The sequence below is a fragment of the Phaseolus vulgaris genome, chromosome 3 (assembly GCF_000499845.2).
Source record: "Phaseolus vulgaris cultivar G19833 chromosome 3, P. vulgaris v2.0, whole genome shotgun sequence".
In the NCBI taxonomy this organism is placed as follows: domain Eukaryota; kingdom Viridiplantae; phylum Streptophyta; class Magnoliopsida; order Fabales; family Fabaceae; genus Phaseolus; species Phaseolus vulgaris.
Window position 1 is genome coordinate 5,911,011 of NC_023757.2, and position 23,622 is coordinate 5,934,632.

General features: G+C 25.9%; 2 protein-coding genes and 1 non-coding gene across 3 annotated transcripts; 2 read left to right on the plus strand and 1 right to left on the minus strand.

Moving 5' to 3' along the window:
• Positions 1–865: 865 nt before the first annotated feature.
• LOC137806426 (caffeoyl-CoA O-methyltransferase) lies at positions 866–2,639 on the minus strand. The gene is made up of 5 exons (XM_068606545.1): positions 2,368–2,639; positions 2,180–2,259; positions 1,953–2,097; positions 1,452–1,583; positions 866–1,339 (listed from the first exon to the last, which is right to left on the minus strand). The coding sequence occupies exons 1-5, from the start codon at positions 2,458–2,460 to the stop codon at positions 1,046–1,048; spliced, it is 744 nt and encodes a 247-aa protein (XP_068462646.1). The 5' UTR covers positions 2,461–2,639; the 3' UTR covers positions 866–1,045.
• Positions 2,640–10,536: 7,897 nt separating this feature from the next.
• On the plus strand, positions 10,537–10,609 carry TRNAA-UGC (transfer RNA alanine (anticodon UGC)). Its single transcript has one exon. It is a non-coding gene; the product is annotated as a tRNA-Ala (tRNA).
• Positions 10,610–18,210: 7,601 nt separating this feature from the next.
• On the plus strand, positions 18,211–20,734 carry LOC137805785 (transcription factor bHLH95-like). Its single transcript, XM_068605709.1, has 3 exons — positions 18,211–18,529; positions 18,614–19,021; positions 20,642–20,734. Exons 1-3 carry the CDS (start codon positions 18,230–18,232, stop codon positions 20,732–20,734), a joined length of 801 nt encoding a protein of 266 aa, XP_068461810.1. The 5' UTR covers positions 18,211–18,229.
• The last annotated feature ends 2,888 nt before the right edge of the window (positions 20,735–23,622 follow it).

Genomic DNA, 23,622 nt, shown 5'->3' on the forward strand with positions numbered 1-23,622 from the left:
TTTTTTTTTTTTTTTTCATACTTTCAATGTGTCAATTAACCAATTAAAGTGAATCATATACTAAAACCCAAAAAGTAAATGATTGAACAGTTAAAGTCATTCAATACTAGTTTATTTCCTTTTCTTTTAGTACAGGAATTATGGGCAATTTTATTCCATAATATTGAGAGTCCACTTGGAAAAGTGATTCTTATATTCTATGCAACATTTTTCTTGCTTAAATCTGCTAATACATCACCAATTTCATCTCCATCTCTCTTCATGAAAACCAGTTGAGTTGGTTCAACTCATTTTGTCAATAGTTCAGTCCTTAAAAATCTCATTTCCGATGTATTCAACTCTTTAATTATTTTTTGGTCATCAACCCTCATCACAATAACTACACAAGTCAACATTACCTAAAAAAGCCTGTGTATGGATCTTTCAACCAATTTTTTTCATAAAATCTTTTAAAAAAATGAAATTAACTTCTGATTTTTTAATGTGTTTATTTTTCTTTTCCGATGTTCTTATGAAAAATTGTACAAAGAGAACTCAAGATAAAGAGTACCATATCAATGAAGTCCAAAATGAGAGAAAATGAATCTTTTGATAGTACCTAAAAAAAACTCACTCCTACTTTACAACCCATTTTATTACTTTTATATTTAATAATTTAATTTATATTTTAATTAAATAACTTAATTTCATATATTATTATTATTTATGATTGTTATAAAAATGTAAAATATGAAGATTGGTGTAAAAACATCTTTATCCTTTTTTATTTGAAACAGAAGTTCTTGATCCACCCTCTCCTCAACATATGCATCATTTCCTGATAATTGGCTTCACAAATCAACCAAATTGGTGGAAATACATGAAATAAGATAAAAGTCACTTGGCAATTGCATATGAATAATAGAGAAAAATACAGACACAAATCTTGCAGAAAAGTAAAAGAAAAGTATACATTGCTTTTAAATCCATTAGCTGCAACTCAATGATCACCAAAGCAATCATCATCATGAGGCGTGAAGAAGAAGCAGAGCAACAACAGAAGCAATCACTTGATCCGGCGGCAGAGAGTGATTCCATCACCAACCGGAAGCATGCAAATTTCGATCCTGGGGTCCAAAGCCAAGGACTTGTTGAGCTCCAACACGAAGTCCCTGTAGTACCTAACATACTTCCTGAGAGGAGCATCAGGGGGTGCCACCACAGAACCGTTCCATAGGGTGTTGTCGTACCCGATCAAGCCTCCAACTTTGACAAGCTCAATCAACCTTTTGTGGTAGTTGATGTAGTTGTCCTTGTCGGCATCCACAAAGATGAAATCATAGCTCCCATGGTTCTTCTCCTGCATTCACACACACAATAACCACTCAGTTACCCTCTTTTCACTCCTCCAACCCGTGTTTCTTTTTCATCTTGCAATTGGGACAGGGAAGATAAGAGATTAAAAAGCTTACATCTGTAATCATCTCATCGAGAACTGGAAGAGCAGGACCTTCTCTGAATTCAATTTTGTGGTCAACACCAGCTTTTTTAATTACAGGCAAACCCAGCTCGTAATTCTCCCTGTTAATGTCCATGGCCAAGATCTGCGCAAAATATAAGCAGTAATCCAGGGATTAGACATTTCTCTTATCAAATGATGCCAAAATTGGACCCATTTGATGAGTAAGTGTGTGATTAGATTGAAATTTGAAGCTTGTGAAAAAGTTAAACAAAACTTTTCACGTACAAGGCTGATAACGAAGCTTTTTGAAGTAAAAAGAAAAATTGTGAGTTATGTAACTTATATCCAAACCTGGTACTATATTCACTTACTCTTTCCCAAACCTGATCAATAACTACCCACTTGACTATGCTATAATTGCATAGAAAATGGTTTTGTCAGGAAATTATGCTTTGATAGAGAAAAAACTAGATTCATTATTATTGGTGGTGCTAAACTCTGTTTTTTATACCTTTCCATCGTCAGGAAGAGCGAGGGCAGTGGCAAGCAGTGAATACCCAGTGTAGACACCAATTTCCATGGTATTCTTGGCATTGATAAGCTTAAGGAGCATGTTCAAGAACTGTCCTTCGTCTGCAGAGGTAGTCATGATGTTCCTGATGTTGTTTTCAGCAAATCAGCAACCTTGAGCAGAGAAAGCAAGCAACAGGTGTGAATTGAACAAAGAATTACACATACCATGGGTGCTTTGCTGTCAACTCTCTCAATTCTTTCATGGAATCAGGTTCTCTTGGGTAGACACTGGTCTCCAGAATATACTGCACACAGCATAGCCAAATAACCATTTTGTCAAGATCCCATAGTTGACATGTTACAAACATTTGGGGGGCAAAATCAGGAAAAAAGAAAAATGCAATTGGGTGTACCTGGTAAAGAGCATCACTCTGGAGAAGGCTCTTGTGACCAACCTCTTGGTGCCTTCCAGCTTCAGTTTGGTTTTGTTCACCGTTGTTTGCCATTGCAATGTCTTCTTTGAATGAGTTGATGAGTTAATGGGAGCTTGAAGTGGTGGGGGTGGTGAAGAGTGGTTAATATAAGGAAGCAAAACCGGTTGGGTGAATGGAAAAGGACAATGGTGTTTGGTTGAACCGTTTGGGGTCCGGTCCGGGGTAGGTGAGGTTTGTCTAATACAATGAGCATGGTCAAGGCTATGGTTTGCATAATTTGTTGGTGGAGAGATAATTTTGATTTATGAAAAAATAGGTTATTTATGACGTCATTTTAATGAATTAGGATGTTTTATATGATGTTAAAAGTTTGGTGATTGAAGTGTAGTTTTACCAAAAGTGTTTTTCAGTTATTTATTATGCTTTGATAATACGTCATAATTCAGAAAGGTGGTGGTGGGAGGTCCCACGCATGGGCATGGATGGCTATTGAAGTTGGTGTGGGGTTGGTGAAGTTACTGTGTTGGTTGTCTTCCAAACTTTTTTTCTATTTTCAGTTTACCAAATTCATCAACACGAATTTAGAGTACAATACTCCACCAAATTATAATTAGAAAAAAATATATTAAAATTTTAAAATTGAGATTTTTAAAATTACATCATTTTTTTAAACTTGTATCTTTAATTGTATAGTTATCCAGAAAAACAATCTTCAAAATATATGAATGTGATTTTCCAAAATATAGGAATGTGATTGAGGTGTGTTTCCTACGCTAATCTTATTGGGTGCAATTGCATGCAAGACATGGTAGTTGTTTTGGAAAAGGTTCATCATTAATGTCCATACAAATCATGAACAATGAAGATTTTCTTTTGCATTAATTATTTTTTTAGTTTTTATTATTTACAGTAAATTACTTATGAAATAATGATGATAAAAAATTAAAAGTGTTTTTTATTATATATTTATAAAAATCAACGTCAAATTTCTTTTTATATTTTATTATAATTTTATTTTTTATATTTTAATAACTATTTTTCATTACAATAATTGTTATGTAATTTTTTTAATTATATTAATTATTCTTTACTATCATAAAAAATGTAGACATATGTTTTTATTAATAGGTATAATTACCTTTTTGATCCTTACATTTATGGTCGATATTCAATTTAATACAGTAGTTTTTAAAAAAAATTATTTGGTCCCAAAGTTTTTCAAAAAAAATCTACAATTTGGTCCCTTTTGTTAATTTTCCACTAATGGCGTTAATTGGTGATGATGTAAAACACAATATGTCAAATTTATGTATAACTACACTCTACGTGTAATCGCCTTCTCTTCCCTCCATCCATTCTCCCTATCCTATTAGAGTCTTGCATCAACACTTCTCATGTTTCTCTAGCATTGAATCAATTATTCACACCAAACAATTTGCAGATGTGGATGAATTATATGAATTCAGTATGGTACGTCATCATCAATGCCAAAGACATATTATTAGAACTCCAATAGTTGTTCAGGCCCTCCCAGTCCAATCTCAAGCATAGGGTTAAAATAATTCCCTGGTATCTAACAATTTCTCTTCTACTCATATTTATTTGCCCAATTCTACTAGTGTAGATACTTTGAAAGCCATACGTGATACTCACGGAACACCACCTGTCCCAAAACAGGGGAGAAGCTAGCAAACACAGAGTTGGTTCCCGACATATCTCTCAAGAGGCTCATCCAACAGTTCTGCGCCGACAACGACATTTCACTCAACAATCAATCTAACCGTAACCGCAACATCGTTGCAGGTAGTCCCACGGCGACGCACGCCGTGTAATTCCTGGCGTGATTCCTAACGCGGAGGCTGGTGTTCAGAACGCAAGAATGGAAGCAGAAGGCTGCGTACAATATTCACGTGCTTGCTAGAACCAACATTTTCAATAGGGCTTGTTTGATTGAAGTGGGAACAATGACTCCTCTACTAGAACTTTTAGCCTCTGCGTTTGACGATAAGTCCACTTAGAAGAACGCAATCTTCGCTCTATTGAAGCTCTCTAACCATTGCGAGGGAGAATCCATTGTGACGGTTGTGAAGATCATGAAGGTCAAAAAACCCTCAAATCGGCGAAGGGGAAAACACTTTTGATCTCTAACTTTGGGTTGAGGTTTATAGGTCATTGTGATTATTATGTGGATCAATAAATGTTTTTTTCTTTGAAGGTATTTCTCGAGCTAGGAATGTTCCTCCAACTGGTACCATTGCTCATAGCCAACAAGTTAGGGGTTTGACTGCTAATCAACTTGCTAGATCACCATTACTTTCGGTCCAAAATCATAGCGGTGAGGGTGAAGGGTGGGGTGGAGGTCCTGACGGGGGAGAATGGATGGAAGGAAGAAGGAAAAAACCCTAAAAGTTAGTGCCTACGTGTATAGTCCATGTTTGCATATTAATGAGCCAAATCATAATCGGTTAACGTCATTTGTGAAAATTTAACAGAAAGGACCTAATCACATACTTTTTTTAAAAACCTTTGGATCAAATTGATTTTTTAAAAAAACCACTGTAGTAAATTGAATATTGATCTTAAATGTAGGGACGAAAAAGGTAATTATACCGTATTAATTATAATAATAATAATCATTTTTTACACTTTTATTGAATCATTTATAATAATTTTATTTGAGTCTTTTTTTTCTTTATTGTATTGTAGTCAAACATATGTTCATTTTTAAGATATGGATTTAATTGAGAAATACTTTATCCATATTCTTCATTTGCATTTTTATTCTGTTTGACATTCTTTTAGTTTCTCAAACTTCTTTATATAAGTGGTTAATGATAATTTTGTCATTATTTTTTTCTTTTTCAGTTCAAACTTGTGTTTTATTTTTTAAGTTTTATTTAATGTCGATCGTGGTTCTTGATTATTTTTAAGTCACTTGTTTTTCTTTTTTGGTTGAGAAGTTCAAGATTATCACAATGAATAGTCATGCATAATACTCAACTCTTTAATCATCCCCTTCAACCACAATACCCCTTTCACCTTCTTTATGAGTGTGGTATAATTTGCCTAGGCATTAGATAAATCCACTAGTGACTAGAAATTGAATTTTTAACAAACTACAATTCCAAACAATGTAAAAACATACCTAGAAAGGGCCTTTATAGTATCGATATTCTCTAAATAATCAACATCCACAACTCATCTATAGCAACTTTGTTATGGGTAAACCATTTATACACTAGACCAAATCATACTATTCCATTTAGATATCTTTGCACACACTTCAAAGCTTCATAATCAGCACGTCCAGACTTTGCCATGAACATGCTAACTAACACTAACAACATGTGTCAAATCCAGTCTTCTACAAACTATCTCATACACGATGCTCCCTAGTCCATAGCATATGGAGTAGTCTTCGTCTTCCTCCTACCTTCCTTTGAGTTCAAGATACCAACCATTTTATCCATTTATTCTTGCACACAATGTCAGACAAGTCTACTATGTCTAATATCCAACATTTTGAATAGATAAATGTGGTTGACATGTTGAAATTAAAACAAAGTCTATAGGTTACATTGATTCCAGTGGTGTGGAAGAGGACGACCCTTACCAAGTAGATGAAATTTCACATGTCAATAAAGTTATTAAAGTTTAAGGTATATTTGGATTACAAGACATTGATGTTGATCCTGAACAATTGCAAGAACATGGACACGAAGAAGATGAAGAAGTGGAAGAAGAACAAGAAGAAGTTGATGATGATGAGGAGGAGGATAAAGAGAACGAGAATGAAGATGATGACAAGAATGACAATGATTAAATAAGACAAATGTACTTTCAATTCTAATTTGTGAACTACATTTTTAGTATTAATGTCAGTTATGATAATTTTTAATTGAATTGACTTATTCAAACAAATGATGACACGTTTAGATAAAATAATGAATTTCCTCGATAATCAGTAGTTATCAAAGAATTCATAGATGTATGGTGCATGTCCATTCATTATATATGCATATTAACCTACCATGATTCTTGATATGGTTAGTTTTTAGTAAATATTTTAGCATAATGTTTTTCGAAGGTAATGTGAGTTGATTTTAGGATTGCACATTTTATGATGACACTTTGTTTATGAGTTTTTTTTAAAGTAGAATATGATAATAAACCCAAAGAAGATTCTCACTAGACACGAACTTAACCAAGTCGTTAAGTAAGTGTGAATGTTCACTTCTAGAGGGTAAAGAGAAAAACACAATATAAGGTGATGATGATGATGAGGTGCGAAAATTAAAATAACATAAGATGGAAGGAAGCAAGATGATAACCGAATAAAAGAAATGAAGAACAAATAAGAAAATGGAAATGGAATTATGGAAGGCGTAATGGAAGAAAAAAAAGAGAGATGAGAGAAAGCTTATGGAATGGAAGATGAATCACGCCACTTGGAAGGATGAGAGCTTCTAATATGAGTAGTGAAGAGCCGTCACTTAAAGTGCACTACACTCACAAGATAAGACCCAAGAACCTTTAGGAGACTCAACTCACTAAACACTCTGACAGAATTTTTTTTCTTTTCAAAATTCAATGTGTGATTTACAAGAGGGGAAATACCCTATTTATATATATATATATATATAAATGCTTGAAGAGGAAGAGTAATGATGTAAATGACTATAAGGGAATTAGAAGTTGTTGATTATCACTTAGATACCTAGAAATGATAGTATTGAACCTAAAAGTTTAAATATTCTCAATGAATACTATATTGATTTATTTCTAGTTGGTTTTATAATAATAATAATAATAATGATAATAGTAGTGGTAAGAATAATAATTGTTGTGTGAAGTGGATAAGAGATTGGAATGATCTCGACCATTAAATGATATGCACACCAATAGTGGCATGTGGCATAAGGTTTGGTGAAGAGTAATAATATGAAAATTGAGTTGCTTTGACTCAAAGTGATGTAAACGTGTGTAGTTGAAATCAAAAGAATTAGAGAAGAAGAGAAAACATGGCGCTATTTTTCCAATTTGCCTGCTTCAACTTTCTGTCCCACACCACGGATTAATTATAGCACCATTTTTCCTGAACTCTGAGAGTAAAAATGAAAATGTTTGAAAATAGAGATGAAAAAAATTACGTCTTTTTTTCCATAGACATATCAAAAAATGAAAAAAAACTATTATATCTGTGATCTAATTAATTATATAATAAATATAATTTATCAAATAATCTTTTTATTTTTATAAATATAATAATAAATTAAATTAATTAATGTTATAATAAAAATATATTTTTAAATTTTAGTCTAAATTTTTTTATTTCTATTTATTTTTTACATTTATTTTTATATTTCATCTTGCAATCCAAACTGAAACTGATAAAAACAAAATATTAAAGTAAAAATATTTCTTATATATTCTAAAATAATCAAGTTTAAGGAAGAAAGGTTTAATAAGCATTAGAGTATCATCCAATCCCATATTAGTATTCTTTACCAAAAATCCATATTAATATTGGTAAGATTTTAAAGATAATTAAATAAAGGTCAATATAAAATAGAATATAGTATTTCCTAAACATATTCAGTCCAGTCATATTGTATAATCTCTTCTCTCCCCCTTTTGACACCTAGGGTAATTTTTCCCAATTTAATTTTTAAAAATAAAAGCAGATAATCTTTAAATAAAATAAATAAGAGCAAGAAAATTCACATATTATTAGAGTATAAGAATGAACCTATAACACTAACACCATCATTCTACTATTGATAAAAAGACAAATTTTTCCAACACCTTTTCTCCATGTACATCAATATTAAATATGAAAAGTAAAGTCGATTTTAACTTTTTAAATAACCTTACCGTCACAATACTTTTATTATTCATCAATCACTTTATACTTTTAAAAAACATTTTTATTATTTGAGTGTATTTGAGAAAGTTTGTGAAAATATTTGTTATAGTTGACTTTCTCGATAGGAAGATAAATTTTGTTTTAATTTTGTATTCCATTTTTGTACCTTTGTGATTTTTTTTTCTGGATTTTGTGGTTTTAAAAAAAATAAGTGAACGAAAATACAACCACTATCAATAAAACATCACAAAACTTACATCAATCACCAACATTTATCACCATTACCACAAGCAACTACTACCACTTGAAAATGAAGAAAAATATTCACTCCCCACCATACTCAAAAAGTATTGTTGAAATTAAAAAATAATAATATAAAGGAAGATGAGAAAGTATAGAGATGTACAAATTTATGTTAAGAGTTTATGTTGATGAAATCAATTCCCATTTGAGTTTTTTTTATTAATAATAAAAAAATAAAAAAAACTAGAAAATAAAACATTTATCATTAATATTTCGTGGAAATTAGAACCAAGTGTCACAATCAAATTATAGGCCACATTGGTTCGACAATAAAGAGAATCATCCCTCTATTATTTCTTGGATCTCAAATTTTAATGTAAAAAGTAATTTTAGAAAGGAATTTGAGTATGACTTAAACATTGTTTTTTTGAACTTTTTGTGAATTGTTTTATTAGATTATTAAAAGAATTTCCCAATTTATTTAGAGAGAGGTTGGAATTGAAGAATAAAATCACATTTCAAAAAGATGTTATTTTAATAATGGTATTTTGAATAAGATCTTGAAAATGTATTGTGTATTATAATTTTCATTACATGTTTGAGTGTACATAACTAGTTACAAATTTTTTTTATTAAAATCAAATTTCTATTTCTAAATTTTAGAACACATTTCATCTTTATAACGTAAATTTTTTTTATCCATTATGTTAATAGAAACAATAATCCAACAATGATTAAAAGAAACTAAATTTTAGAAAGATAAACTACAATCATAAAAAAAAACGATTAAATTAAATTTTAAGATATTTTAAAAGAAAGCTTGCTAAAAGAGTAAATAGTGAAGACTAAAACTTAATAAGTTATGAAGTATGGATGTAAAAAGTTTGATTAAAATAAAATGTAAGAAACTTAAATAATAATGATAAAAATAATTATTAAGGATAAAACAAAAATTCATATATAAAATTAATGATTTTGGTGAACATGAACCTACGTACTTTCCGTGTTCTTGTCATTTCCATTTTCAGCATTATAGAGACTCAATACAATTTTTTTTTTTTATCACCCTAATAACAAATAAGAAATTTCATATATAGATACATTATCAGTAATTATATAGTTTTTATTTTTTATTTTACACCAAACCTAGAAAACACTTTATTAATAATTCACTTATATTTTTTCACATAAAAATCATTAAATAAAATTAAATTTTAGAAAAAAAAATTAATTACTATATTAATTAAATTAGATATTATTTATTAACTAAAAAAATTTGTATCTAAATAATTTCTATTATTAATAAAATTTATAAATTATTTTTTAAATTAATATATAATAGCTACCAACTATTTTTTTTTCTAAATTGATTTCTATTTAATAATTTGTTTTTAATATTTTCTCATTGACATATCTCTTAATTAATCAGTTTTAACTTTTTCACATTTTTTTATAATGTTTCTCTTTATATTTAATATTTTTCTTATATTTTATAATTTTCTCTTTGATTAATAATACAACTATTTTTTAAAATGCATTACACTTAATTATCTCAATATATAATTTCTATCTCAACACATAAGTTTCATTTTAATATAAAATTATCTTTAAAATTGATTCAAAAACATAATATATATATATATAACTTATTATAACAACTCTCAATTTAACTTAAATCAAACTCTTGAAAGCTTTGATACCTATGGATTTATTTAACAAATATTAATATTATAATATTTTATTCTTTCAATAAAATCTTTATTAATAGCAAGTTCAATATTCATTATCTTATAATATTTAATCTCTCATAAAAAAAAAAATACGCACATAAATTGTTAGATAAAAAATATACCATATCACAAATTTCAAATTCATGAAACAGAAATTAATTTGATAATAATTAAATTTGGATTAGGATGTTTTTAGTAAATATCAATCATTAACGAAATTAAATGATATTTCATAGTTACAAAATAGTTTTGGATGTTAAATCTATGATTAGAATATTATTAATTTATTTATTATACCTTATAATATATGGGGATGTAGCTCAAATGGTAGAGCGCTCGCTTTGCATGCGAGAGGTACAGGGTTCGATCCCCTGCATCTCCAATTCATTTTATTTTGGAAATTTTTGCCTCCTTCGGAATAATTTTTAGTTACAAGTTTTAAAATTTTTTATCATAACTTTCAAAATAAATAACCAAGACCATGACAATGTGGTTAGATATGGACACCAACCAAATAAACTAATTAGAGTTGAAAAAATTGGTTTGATAAAGATTTGAGCTATTTGATTATATTATTTTTTTAAAATTTGTATTAATGTAAATTAAAATCTAAATATATTTATTTTTAATTAGTCCAACATGTCACGAATTGGATGAAATGATGAAATAACTAACTTTTCACCTTTCATCCATTAGGTTGAGTCAAACTAACGGATTAAACTTATAACTTTATAAATTAATTTAAATTTAGAATGATATTACTAAAATTAGTTTAAATTTGGTATGATATTAATAAAATTAGTTTAAATTTGGTATGATATTAATAAAATTAGTTTAACATTACATTCATATAGTAGTAATAATATTGATAATAGTATTCATAATGCTAATAATTTATGTAACATCCTAATTATCCATATTTTATATACTGAAGTTTTAGAAAATCGAACCATTATGAGCTTACTTTGTAAAATGGCTACATCTCAGTTATTTTGGGAAAGATATACTGATCAGTGAAACTGAGTTGCTCATTTGATTTATCTATTTTTTTGTATACCTATGATTCAGAAGTATGTGTATGCTAGCAAGCATGCATCTTACAATTATTGATTTATGAACAAGGATTTTGCGTGAAAGAGTCCTTAGTTTATGAAACATATTTTTTGATGTCTTGTTTCACTAACATTTCTTTCATTCTTGACAATAGTCTAACATGAGAATCTTGATCACGGGAGGAGTTGGATTCATTGGTTCTTACCTAGTTGATAGATTGATGGAATATGAAAAAAATGAAGTTAGATAATTAGTTTATTATGTTTTTTAACAGCTTATTTTGTTGACATAACTTCTAATCAAGTCATTGTTGTCCATAACTACTTCACAGGATCAAATGATAATCTCAAAAAATGGATGCGCCATCCCAAATATGAGTTAATTCGTCATGGTATAATCTGTTTTTTTTCACTATTCAACTATCTTATACATTATCTTATACATTAAATTGTTGCTCATGATAGACTGAAGGATAGGAAGTATCTTATACATTATCTTATACATTAAATTGTTGCTCATGATAGACTGAAGGATAGGAAGTGATTTATATTAAAAGTTTGAAGACTTCAAATGATCCTTCTATCAACAAAAGCTCTACGGTTGTTACACAACAAATTTTAGGTAAAGTCTTACTACTTATTTCATTGTCAAGATTCTACTTACATCAACATCTCTATCTTTTATCAGATTGGGTAAATGCTTTTATCTATGTCTCCATCTCTATATTTTTGCTTCTTAAATGAGATTGTATTTCTGCTAATACAACTATGTTATACAGCCCCATATCTTTGTATCTCTCATCTTTTAATTACTCTACCTAAATGGAGTTGGGGTCTTGGGTAATTAATTTGGACCCTTATTAATTCTCTTCATAAACTGAGATATTACGATTATTAATCAAGCAAAATAAGTAAACTAAAATCACATTTAAAATTTAAGGAATAAATGTGTAACTGTTTTTTTTCTTATAGAATAAAATAAAACATAAACATGTAATTGAAATTTAAACTGAAATACATTAAATGTTTATTTGAATTTCACTGAGAACATTCAAACCAATTTTTCGTTTTGTCCACATATTTATTATTATTTTTATCATATTTAATTAAAATTCAAACTCTAATAAAATTTTAACTAAAATAAATTATTTATTTTTGAACTTAAGTTAAATGCATCTTACTTAAAAAAATGTTTTATTTTTATTTTTTGGTAAATTCGAATATGGATTTAATGCATCGTATTTGTTTTGAAAAAGTATACCTATGAGAAAAAATATTACACACATTGTAAGACACTGTCCACATATTTTATTTTATGAGATTTAGTTAAAAGTTAAACTCCAATAAAATTTTAATTAAAATAAATTACTTATTTTTGAACTTTAAGTTAAATGAATCTTAACTTAAGAAAAAAAATGTTTATAGGGTGATATTCATAACATGATCTTATTATGATATTTCCGAGAAAAAAATTGAATGACCCTAGAAAAAAGTCAAGTTTCAGATTTATTTGATTTAATGAGAAAGAGTCCAAATCTAACTCATTGGTTACATTTGTACACTGTACTATAAATATTTAGTTGCAGTTGTGATCTATTATTGTACTTTTAGGTTGTTTATTTGTATTTTGAAATGTCAAAAAATGTGTTTAAATACTTGCATTATTTTATGTTAAATCAGAATGTGTGTGTGCTTGTATAAGGTTCAACTTGTGACATACTATAGACTAATTCCCCCACTGAGTCAATACTTGGGTCTAGTTTAATGACGTTGATTTCTTATTTGTGTTACTTTATAAGTTTAATATAATTTAAAACTTACCACTTAAACGGAATCCATCCATGATGTAGGCTCTTTGGAATTCTACAAGAATTATATGTAATTGTGGCTAATGTCTCATGCCATTATCTATGCAAAGAAATAGCATTGAGGCAGCACCAAACTTCGTGTGCCGAAATTAGTTGCCTCCGAGGTTGAGTTTGGTGCACTTTGTTGTAGACCTCAGAGTTTTACCTATAGAACCAAGACTCTCACACAACTCCTGAGACTAAAAACCAACACCCTAGTAGAATCAATGTAGATTAAGAGAGAAGACAATATACAAATACTCCAAAAATTTCTTCAGCGTTTATTAGAGATTTGGTGGAGAATGTGGAAGAAGAAGACCCTAACATGGATGTGAACTTGTTAATTGTGACAAACATGGTTGTTAACGGTGACCCTAACATGCTTGTAGTTTAATTATAATATTTATTTCATAATTTAAGAATTTTGTTTATAATTTTTTTTTCTTTATCAATGTTATATTTAAAAATATTTGACTTTTATATTTTTTCAGTTGTTTTAGAATTAATGTGAATTAAAAAAAAACATTCAAAAAAATACAATCTATTTATAAAAACACAAAAAATAAATTTAACGGAACTTGGAAGTAATGGAGGTTCTAAAGTAGCGGGGGTTTCAAAAACTCCTAGTAGTAGTGGGAATTTCGAAAACCCCTAGTAGTAATGAGGAGTTTTTGGAGATCTTTGGTAGTAGTAAAGGTTTTGAAAACTCCTGGAAGTGACATGAGTTTACAAAATCGCTGAAAAATAATAGTCATTCTAGAGATTACTAAAAATCACCGGTAATTCATTAACGACCGTAAATATTTCAGGAGAAAAATAAACTGCTGATAACACATTTAACGGAGGTTAAAACCGTAAAAAATATCAAATATAATCCCGTTAAAAATATTTTTTTAAAGAAATATATTATACCTAATATTAAACTCCTTTTAATATCATAGTTAGAATTATTTCATGTTTATCTATTTTATAAATGTAGATGGATTATTTTTTATACTGGGGAACATTTTTTTATTAAATTTCTAAAAATTAGTTTAATATCCAATGTATAGTCAGAATTATTTCATGTTTATCTATTTTATCAATGTAGATGGATTATTTTGTATACTGGGGAACATTTTTTTATTAAATTTCTGAAAATTACGTTCTATTAACAAATTTTAATATGAACGTATATATAATTATTTTAAAATAAATTTTTCTTATTATTTATTAAAACTTTTTCTAAAATTTATTTTAAAGCAGAAATTCATGGTTAACTGCCTTCATAGATGGAAAAGGTTGTCTTTCAAATACGAAATTTTTTAATATTTGAAGGAAACCTGTTACTGGGTGCACTTGAAAAAACAAGGAAATAATAAAGATATATAAAACAAATATCAGTACATTTATAATTATAGTTTTTATTAAAAGTTCAACCTATAATTTCATTAATAATTCAATTTAAAATTATAATTTTGTGCTTTAATTTTCTTACAATTTAATAATCAAAACTACAGCTTTAAACCAAATCAATTTTAAAATACATTATACGAGATATAAATTATATTTTAAAATTAATTTTAAATAAACAATAAGAAAACATTATTTATAATGTATGAACACATGAAAAAATTTCATACTTAGTATAGTTCATGAAAAATAATTAAAACTTACCTCATCATTAATCTATATTCTTGTTTCTAAGCCATCCTATGCTCACTCATTTTTTAGTTGCTGATTTGAAGCTTCTGCTTCTGCTTCTGAAACGTTAGAAAAGTTGGTTTTGAAGAAGAAAGTACATATGAGTGATTGAGTGAAACCGTAGTTTGTGTTGTTCAAAAAGTGATTGTGTTTTGTCTTATTATTTGATATTCTAACGTTGGGATTGTGGCTTCTAGTCGGTGCTGCCGTTTATGGAAATGATCACGCCACCGTGTTTCCTCAAAACTCATAACGCAATTTCTCTTTCTCTCTCTCTCTTTAACTATCCAAATAATGAATGACTAATTATTTGCTGTTCATTCTTTAACGATTGTTAATTGTGTTCAGAAAAGTTTGTGAAACTCTTCTTTTATCATCAAACGGAAGCAAAATATGCAAATCCAACGTACACAAGACCGTTTCACTATGCCCACTTTGCGTGTTGCACTTTTCTTTGCTTTCTAATTGTGGACTCAAGTGTGACCAAACCACTACACAGTTGCATGCAATATATCAATGAAAACCTAACTTTTCTAACTTCATCAAAACTTATACAATTAATTACTCATCTCTCTTTATCACTCTTAGATTACGTAATGTTTATTATCTAAAAGTAGCATATTCATGAAAATATAGACATATGATTATACTAAATGGAGCCATCTAGTTAGTTTTCCTAAGATAATCATGTTAAGATATTCTATCACTAAAAAAATTCATTAAATAAAAACTAATTTTAAAAATAAAAATAATTGTTATAGTGACTAAATTAGAAAACATTTTAAAGATTAAAAAAAATAATTCTTAAATTAGTTTTTATTATTTTAAAATAGTTTTTAAATTAGAATCTAAATAATTATTAGTTAAAACTCTGATAGCTAATTAGATACCAATTTAAAAACTATTCAACAATAATAGAAATAATTTAGAAAAAAAAAATTATTCTAATATCTAAAATGGTTTCTAATTTAGTAATTGTAATAACTAATTTTTTTTTATAAAATTAGTTTCTATTTAATAATTTTTTTGGCTGAAATATTTTTTCTTGTTAAAATAAATAAATAAAACATTAGAAAACTACTTTGTAAACGTCTCACTTTGCTTGGCAAATAAACAAATCAAATTGTTTTATGATTAATAAGACAATCAAATTATAATTATAATTTATAAATAGATGTAAACTTAAATTTACCGATTTCGTAAAATTGAGTTAATTTAAAATTGGTGTTCTAATTTCTATTTTCATAGGATTGTTAAATGTGTCACTCGATATTGATAGACTATTTAAGACAATTTAAGTGAAGTTCAAATAAATTATTTTATAAAATTAAAATTTAAAAGTTTATTTTTTAATATAGTATTAAATTTTGTTTTAATAAAATTTGTTAATTTAGACTATTTGCTATCGGTCGTGATTTATGAGGATACAGTGATTAAATTATAATATTATATGTATAATATAATATAATTTTATTAAATCAGTTTTATAAATATTAAATTAAAATAAATATTAAATTAAAAATAAAATCTATGTTCAATATTTCTATTTTATTTTATGTTGATATAAGTTACCTAGAGAATGGCAACAAAATGCATCTAAACCATTACTCCATAAAAAAACGTTAGCATCTTTCCTCTGATTGGGAAAGCTAAGAGTGTACTCATTGCCTAATACGTATATATTTACGTATTTATGTACAAAACACCATCATTTGGAGTTGCAGATAGAAACAAAAATTGTTACAGGGGATATTATTTAATTATTACAAAGATAATATAAATAATTTGTTTAACACAACACATAAATAAAGTTTATCAGTTTAGATTTTCTAAAGTAACGCAGATAAGGAGCATTAAAAAAATAAAAGGAACAAGTAAAGATATAATTATCTCAATTTCAAAAGAGATTATTATTTAACTCTTAAAATGTAAGTTTTAATAATATTTTTTTATAACTATGAAATTGATATGTATTATTAATAGGATATAACTAATACTACAAGAAAATAATTAAATGTTAATTAATTTAGAGATTAAAATTAATTAATCATTATATTAATTAAGTTAAATATATTTTATAAATTAAAAAATTATTAATATCTAAAGCATACAATTTATATGATTTTTGTTTTTAATTAATTATATTATTTTTTAAGTGATAATATGACTTTAAATATTGATCTTCTAAGCATGATTATATAGCTTAATGGAAAATACGATTTAATAAATTCACATTTGTTTGATTTAACTGTAAATCTTGTATTGAGAATAATGTGTTAACGAGTATTGAACTGATATTTCATTAATTGTGAATATTGATATGTATATCTATTGATTAGAGGTGAAGATAAAAGGTTTTATTGATACAAATATTTATTACATAAAAAATGTAAAACTCATTAATTATTACTTTTTTAAAAAAGAAGAATTTAATGGGAATGCATATTTATTAGGAATTGGACACAATAAAATATCACAAAAATGTTTCTTAACTATTTATCAAAACCAATAGATATTTTTTTTATTAAAAACCAAGGTGGAAATACATTGTTCACAATAAAAGTTGTACTTTTAATGAAAACATTGAAACCATTTCTTAAACATTTAAGGGATTTTTACTATGATAAAGTGAAAGGATACACTTTATTCTTATATATTTTTAATTGCTTAAAGAATTACTAAATAAATTTTCTGTTTTAAGTATAATTATAAATATTTTTTTTTTGTTTATCATATGTTCATACACACACAACCAAAAAAACTTCGTAATTTAAAGAAGTTAAAGACTTTTAATATGAAGAAGAAATGGAAAAGTAACCAAACATAATAAAATTTAGTATATTTGAGATAAGAGAGTTTTGAACATAATATCCTTTTTGACAATTACATATGACATAATTGTGATTTGATTTCAGAATAATATGTATGTTTTATCCTTCATTGAAAAAAAGAGAGTATAATTTGATCATATAAGTAAATGAAAAAATACATAAAATATGAAGAAAGAATATAAAAGAAAATCATAATTTATAACTTCATACACCAAATTTACTCTATGTCTCATAATAATAGATACAATAGACTTATTAAAATTGCATTTATATTAAATTAAGAAAAGTAAATTACACATATATATAAAATAATGAATAATAAATTAAATAAAACTCTTCCTAAATTCATGGTAGATTAAATGTTAAATATATTTGTATTGATGCAAAGTAACCGTATTGTGTTATGATTATAATTTGGAGAGGGCTAATCATCATGGTTAATGTCTTCTCTTGCATCTTCACCTATAAGCTCTCTCATCACTTCTATATATATACCCATCTTTTCCAATCTTCTTCTCATCAAATCTAGCTCTTCTCAATCTATCTATCTATCATGGTCTTGATCTCAGAAGACGAAGGTTTGCTTGATATGAACTTCCTGTGGGAAAACCACTGGTGGGATCCCTCCGATTCCGATAACTCGCGTGAAACCAAAGGAAACACGAAGGCAGAAAAGCAGAAGAACGAAAAGGATGAAGGTGTGACGATGAAGAAGAAGAAGAAGCGAAATCATGGGGAGCTGAAGAAGATTACGAGTGCAGAAGGAAAAGGTGAAAAGAGTCGTGAATCGGATCATGAAATGCATATATGGACTGAGAGAGAAAGGAGAAAGAAAATGAAAAACATGTTCACTGCTCTTCATGCTTTGCTTCCCCATCTTCCTTCTAAGGTAAAATCCATTTTCATTCTTATTAGGTTACTTCGTTTTCACTGTTTCTTCTAATTAACGTGCTTTTGCTTGATCATTGTGTAGGCGGATAAATCAACGGTTGTGGATGAAGCAGTGAGCTACATAAAAAGCCTTGAGAGAACCGTGGAAAAGCTGGAGAAACAGAAAGAAGAAAGGCTCCAGTGTGGCTCCACGTTCATGACTGCTCAGGGACTTTCTTCTAATTACAACTTTTCAAACGCGATTGTGGGAACTTCTTCAAACGCGCTTTTGTTCCCTGCGCAAAGGCCAGTGGCTTTTCATAAAACGTGGGCCTCTTCAAACATAGTCTTGAATGTTTTTGGAGACGAGGCCCAATTCGGCATTTGCGCGGCCCATAAGCCAGGCCTCATGTCCAGCGTAGCCTTAGTGCTGGATAAATACAACATAGAGCTTCTATCTGCCCACGTTTCCTGCATTGGGAATGGAAATGCAATCATGATTCAAGCTCACGTAAGTTTCAAACTCTAATGCACTTTTCATTTATTACTTCCTATAAATAAAGTAATTTTTAAATTATTAAAAATACAAAAAAAACTTAAATTCATTAATTACTACAGGTTTACTACAAAAGCTTCATTAATTCAGACATTTATTTTAATTGTGTGTTTGAATTAGGATTGTTAGAAAATGAATTTGAAATGATTTGAGTGGAAAATAAAATTGTTTGGATTTAGATATTTTAGAATAAATTTATGAGGAAAAATTATTGAATTTCGGCGAAAGATGTGATATTTGTGTAAATTTTTTTAGTTATTTTAAAATATAGGTTTACAAATTTATTTTTATTTATAAAAATATATGAATAATAATAAAATAATTCATTAATTTTATTTATTTTTATAATTAATAATAATATTATTATATACATAACTATATTTACTTTTATTATTATTTAATTTTATTAATTATATTATTAAATATTTGATTCAAATAAAATTAAGGTTAATTTTGACTTTTTAAAGGTATTATGTAAAATTTTAATTATTATAAAATACATATTTAATATAATATACATATATAATAATTTATTTATTAATATTATTATAAATTAATTTTAACTAAATAAAAAACAATATTTTTATAATTAATTAATAATTTTAATTTTATTATTATTACTATTATTTAGTTATATTTATTATTTATAATTATTTTTATTATTTATTATAATTGTTAATTTATAAGTTTATTATTTATTATAATTATTATTTTATATATTTATTAATATATTTATTATTTTAATAACAATTATTAATTTTTATATTAGATTATATAATTTATATTTATTTTTTATGATATAAATATTAATAAATTAATAATATGAAAATATAAAATTTTATATAATAAATATATCTTCGTGATAATAACTTTACTTTCTTCTTAAATCTTTCCATTTACACGAAGAAAAAAGTTAAAAAAAAATTCCTTGTTTTCTGGTTTTTTTAAAAAAATTATTTATTGAATATTGTGCATTCTTCTTACATTATTCGCTCTTACAAATCTTTCAAAACAGAGCATAAAATAATTCAATGTTTTTCTTAAACTTCCTTTTTGTTAATTATATTTTTTTTTTCTATTACACGAGATTAATTTTTTTTAAAATTCTAGATTATTCAGATATTTATAATATAAAAATTATTAAAATAAATAATTCTATAGGTAGAATTGATTCAATTTGAAGTTCACTTTTCTGATTGAAAATAGTTTCGGAACATTAATTTATAATTAAAATAATAACAAATTTTGAACAAAATTAACAATCATTTTACGTATATAGTATATGAATGATGTAAAGTTTGAATTAGGATGAAAACTAATTTCGTGTTATAATACATGGATAAAAAACATATTTAATTTAAATATAGATACATTTTTAATTTTTAAGTAGGTTTTTAAATAGAATATTTTTTATTATAATATTTAAGTTTAATATACGAAGATAAATATTTTTAGAAGCTAAAATCGTTTCAAACAAGATACAATATGATATCATGATTTTGGTATATATAGAAGCATGTTAATTAACATAAAATTAGGGTTAATTTATCTTAGATGAACTTTTTTATGATTTAGGGGAAACGAGCTTCACATCAGATGCTTCATGCAAATTCAGTGGAAGAAATTTATAGGCTGGCTGCAGGAGAGATTCTGCTATGGATAGCTTAAAACTTTGGATGAAAAAAACTTTTATTATTATTATTATTATTATTATTATTATTATTATTATCTGTTTAGCGTAATTACTAGTTTTTCTTAAAAGTATTAGAAGACTTTTGTGGCTTAACTCCAGTTATTATGAATATTTAATATATGTGGTTTAAGGTTTAACCTAAATTTGTATGTTTATTATCAAAATAAATAAATAAAATATTTATATTTATTTTGTAATTGTGATTTTGTAATATAACAGTCCTAAAAAAATAATATTACTTTTAAATTTAGATCGTATCATAATTTTTTGTCCTGCAAAGACTTAGAAGATAACTAAGCCCAAATAAAAATATACCAGTCATGATATAAATATATAAAACTTAAGACAAATAAATTTTGTATTCACATTAAAAACAAACTTAATTTATAAGGATTTTTTCAATTCCTTTAAAGTATATAATCGCGGAGCTAATGGTTATGGATAGTATAAAAGGTTTTATATCCATCAATAAAAAAATAGTATGGTATAATTCTAAAGTAATTTTTGTAAAAATAACTAAACTTTTTATAAATGTCTTCATTAGATTACACGATCATGTAGAATTATTTTATTTTGTTACTGCTTAATCTTTTTTCTCATAATCGTGAATTCAAAATAGAATTGTCTGTATATTTTAAGTTATAAAATTAATTTATTTTAGTTTTAGTTATCATTAACGATCTAGACTAGTTAGAGGAAGAGTTAGAATACAAAGTAATAGATAGTTAAAATATTGATAATTAATTATATATCAGAAACTATTTATTAATAATATAAATTATTTTATATAATAATAAATTTTTAATATTTAAAATAATATTTAATTTAATCAATATATTAATTAATTTTTAACTATAAACTTGATTTCTATTTTGTAATTTTTGTCAAAGTACCAATTTGTGAGTGTTTCACATTTTTATGGATGTATTTAGTGAATTGTTTTTTTCATAGGGATGGGTTATTGGATATTGAATTACGATGAAGTTAAAAATATAAATATTTTATATAAAAATTATATTAAAAAATAATAATAATTTTACCTTTTAAAAATAATATAACTAATATTTTTATTGCATAATATAAAACTAATATTGTAAGGTAGATTATGAATATATTTTTTTGTAGATTTTATTGTGCACATATTTTTAGTTGTTTTAAGAAGTTACATTACATTGTTTCTTGTGATTTCTAAGTAAAAATATAACTTAATTATTAATTATCGTTGAAGATCTAACATCAATAAAAACATTTTATAGTATATAGATGAGTGTAAATATTATTTTATAAACTGATTTTATAAGACTGAGTGAGGTTTAAAATTTACTCATTAATAATTATATTACATAATTAATGATATTATCAAAATAACATAATTAGTTATGATCACCCACATGTAAGAGTAATTTCTTTTTTATAAAATAATAATAACATTTCAAGAAAATCATTAAATAGAAACCAATTTTGAAAATAACAAAATAATTAGTTATTAACTAAATTAGATATTATTTTAAAAATTATAAAGAATTATTGGTATTTAAAGTGACTTCTATTATTAATAAAATCTATAATTAGCTTATAAATTGGTATTTAATTAGCTACCAATGTTTTAGCTACCAACTTTATAATCTAAATTATCTGGTAACTAAAATATTGATAGCTAATTAAATACCTATTTATAAACTAGTCTATAAATTTTATTGATAATAGAAACTACTTTAGATACTAATAATTTTTTTTATCTCTACAATATAATCTTATTTAATCAATATATAATTATTACAAAAATGATATTAAAAATAATAAATAAATTTATTAATAACATATACACAATTTCATTTTTCATTCTATATTTCTTCTTGTCTTCCACTTTCTTTCATATCATTCAAATGAAACTTTAATGTTGTGTTTTTAAGTAAAACAATATTTTTTTATATTAACTTAAATCTAGTTTTGTTTCCTATATTTATTTATTTTTCTTATACAAATTTAATTGTACATTTAATTTTATAATTTTCCAAAATTAAACAATTTGTTTTGTCTACTATTGATATATAATTCATTTAGTAACATAAAATTATGGTAGTAAAAATATCACTTGTTAATATAAGATATTCATGAAACTATTAATAATAATGATTAACATGTAATTTCATGACTAGATATTTTATTTTAAAAATTAAATAATATTAGTAACTAATCTTTTTTCAAAACTAAAAGATCCAATTAAATTCTTATTGAAATCAAGTTCATTCGCAATACACTAAAAGGTAAAGGTGAATTTATATATATTTATTAGCCTTGCAAAACCAATTTGTGATATTAATTTTAAGTAATTCTTATGTGTTTACAATACATAACGTGAAAGTATTAAATACATCCAAATAAATGTTGATTATAATAAAAAATGAGTATAAAAAATATTTTTATTTTTTTAAATACATCCAAATAAATGTTGATTATAATAAAAAATGAGTATAAAAAATATTTTTATTTTTTTATCATATATCTATATGCACATTAAAGAAAAAACTCTTATTGAATTGAGCTTAAAGGCTTAATATGATGCTGATAAAAAAACTTAATATGCAGAAGAAAAGAGAAAGATAAAGAAAATTCAATCAAATTTGATATGTCCACTATAATAATTTTGATCAAAATAACAATTAACATCATTTAATGGTTTCAAATTTATCTTCAAGTAGGATTTAGACAAAAAAAAAATAATATTCAAAAGCAGACAAGTTTCACAATTATATGTAAAATTAAATTTTTGTTATTGCTACTCTATCTTAATAATCTTACCAAAATATTTTAAACTTTATGAGAAATGTTATTGTTTTTATCGGTTTTGGTGTTGAGTTAT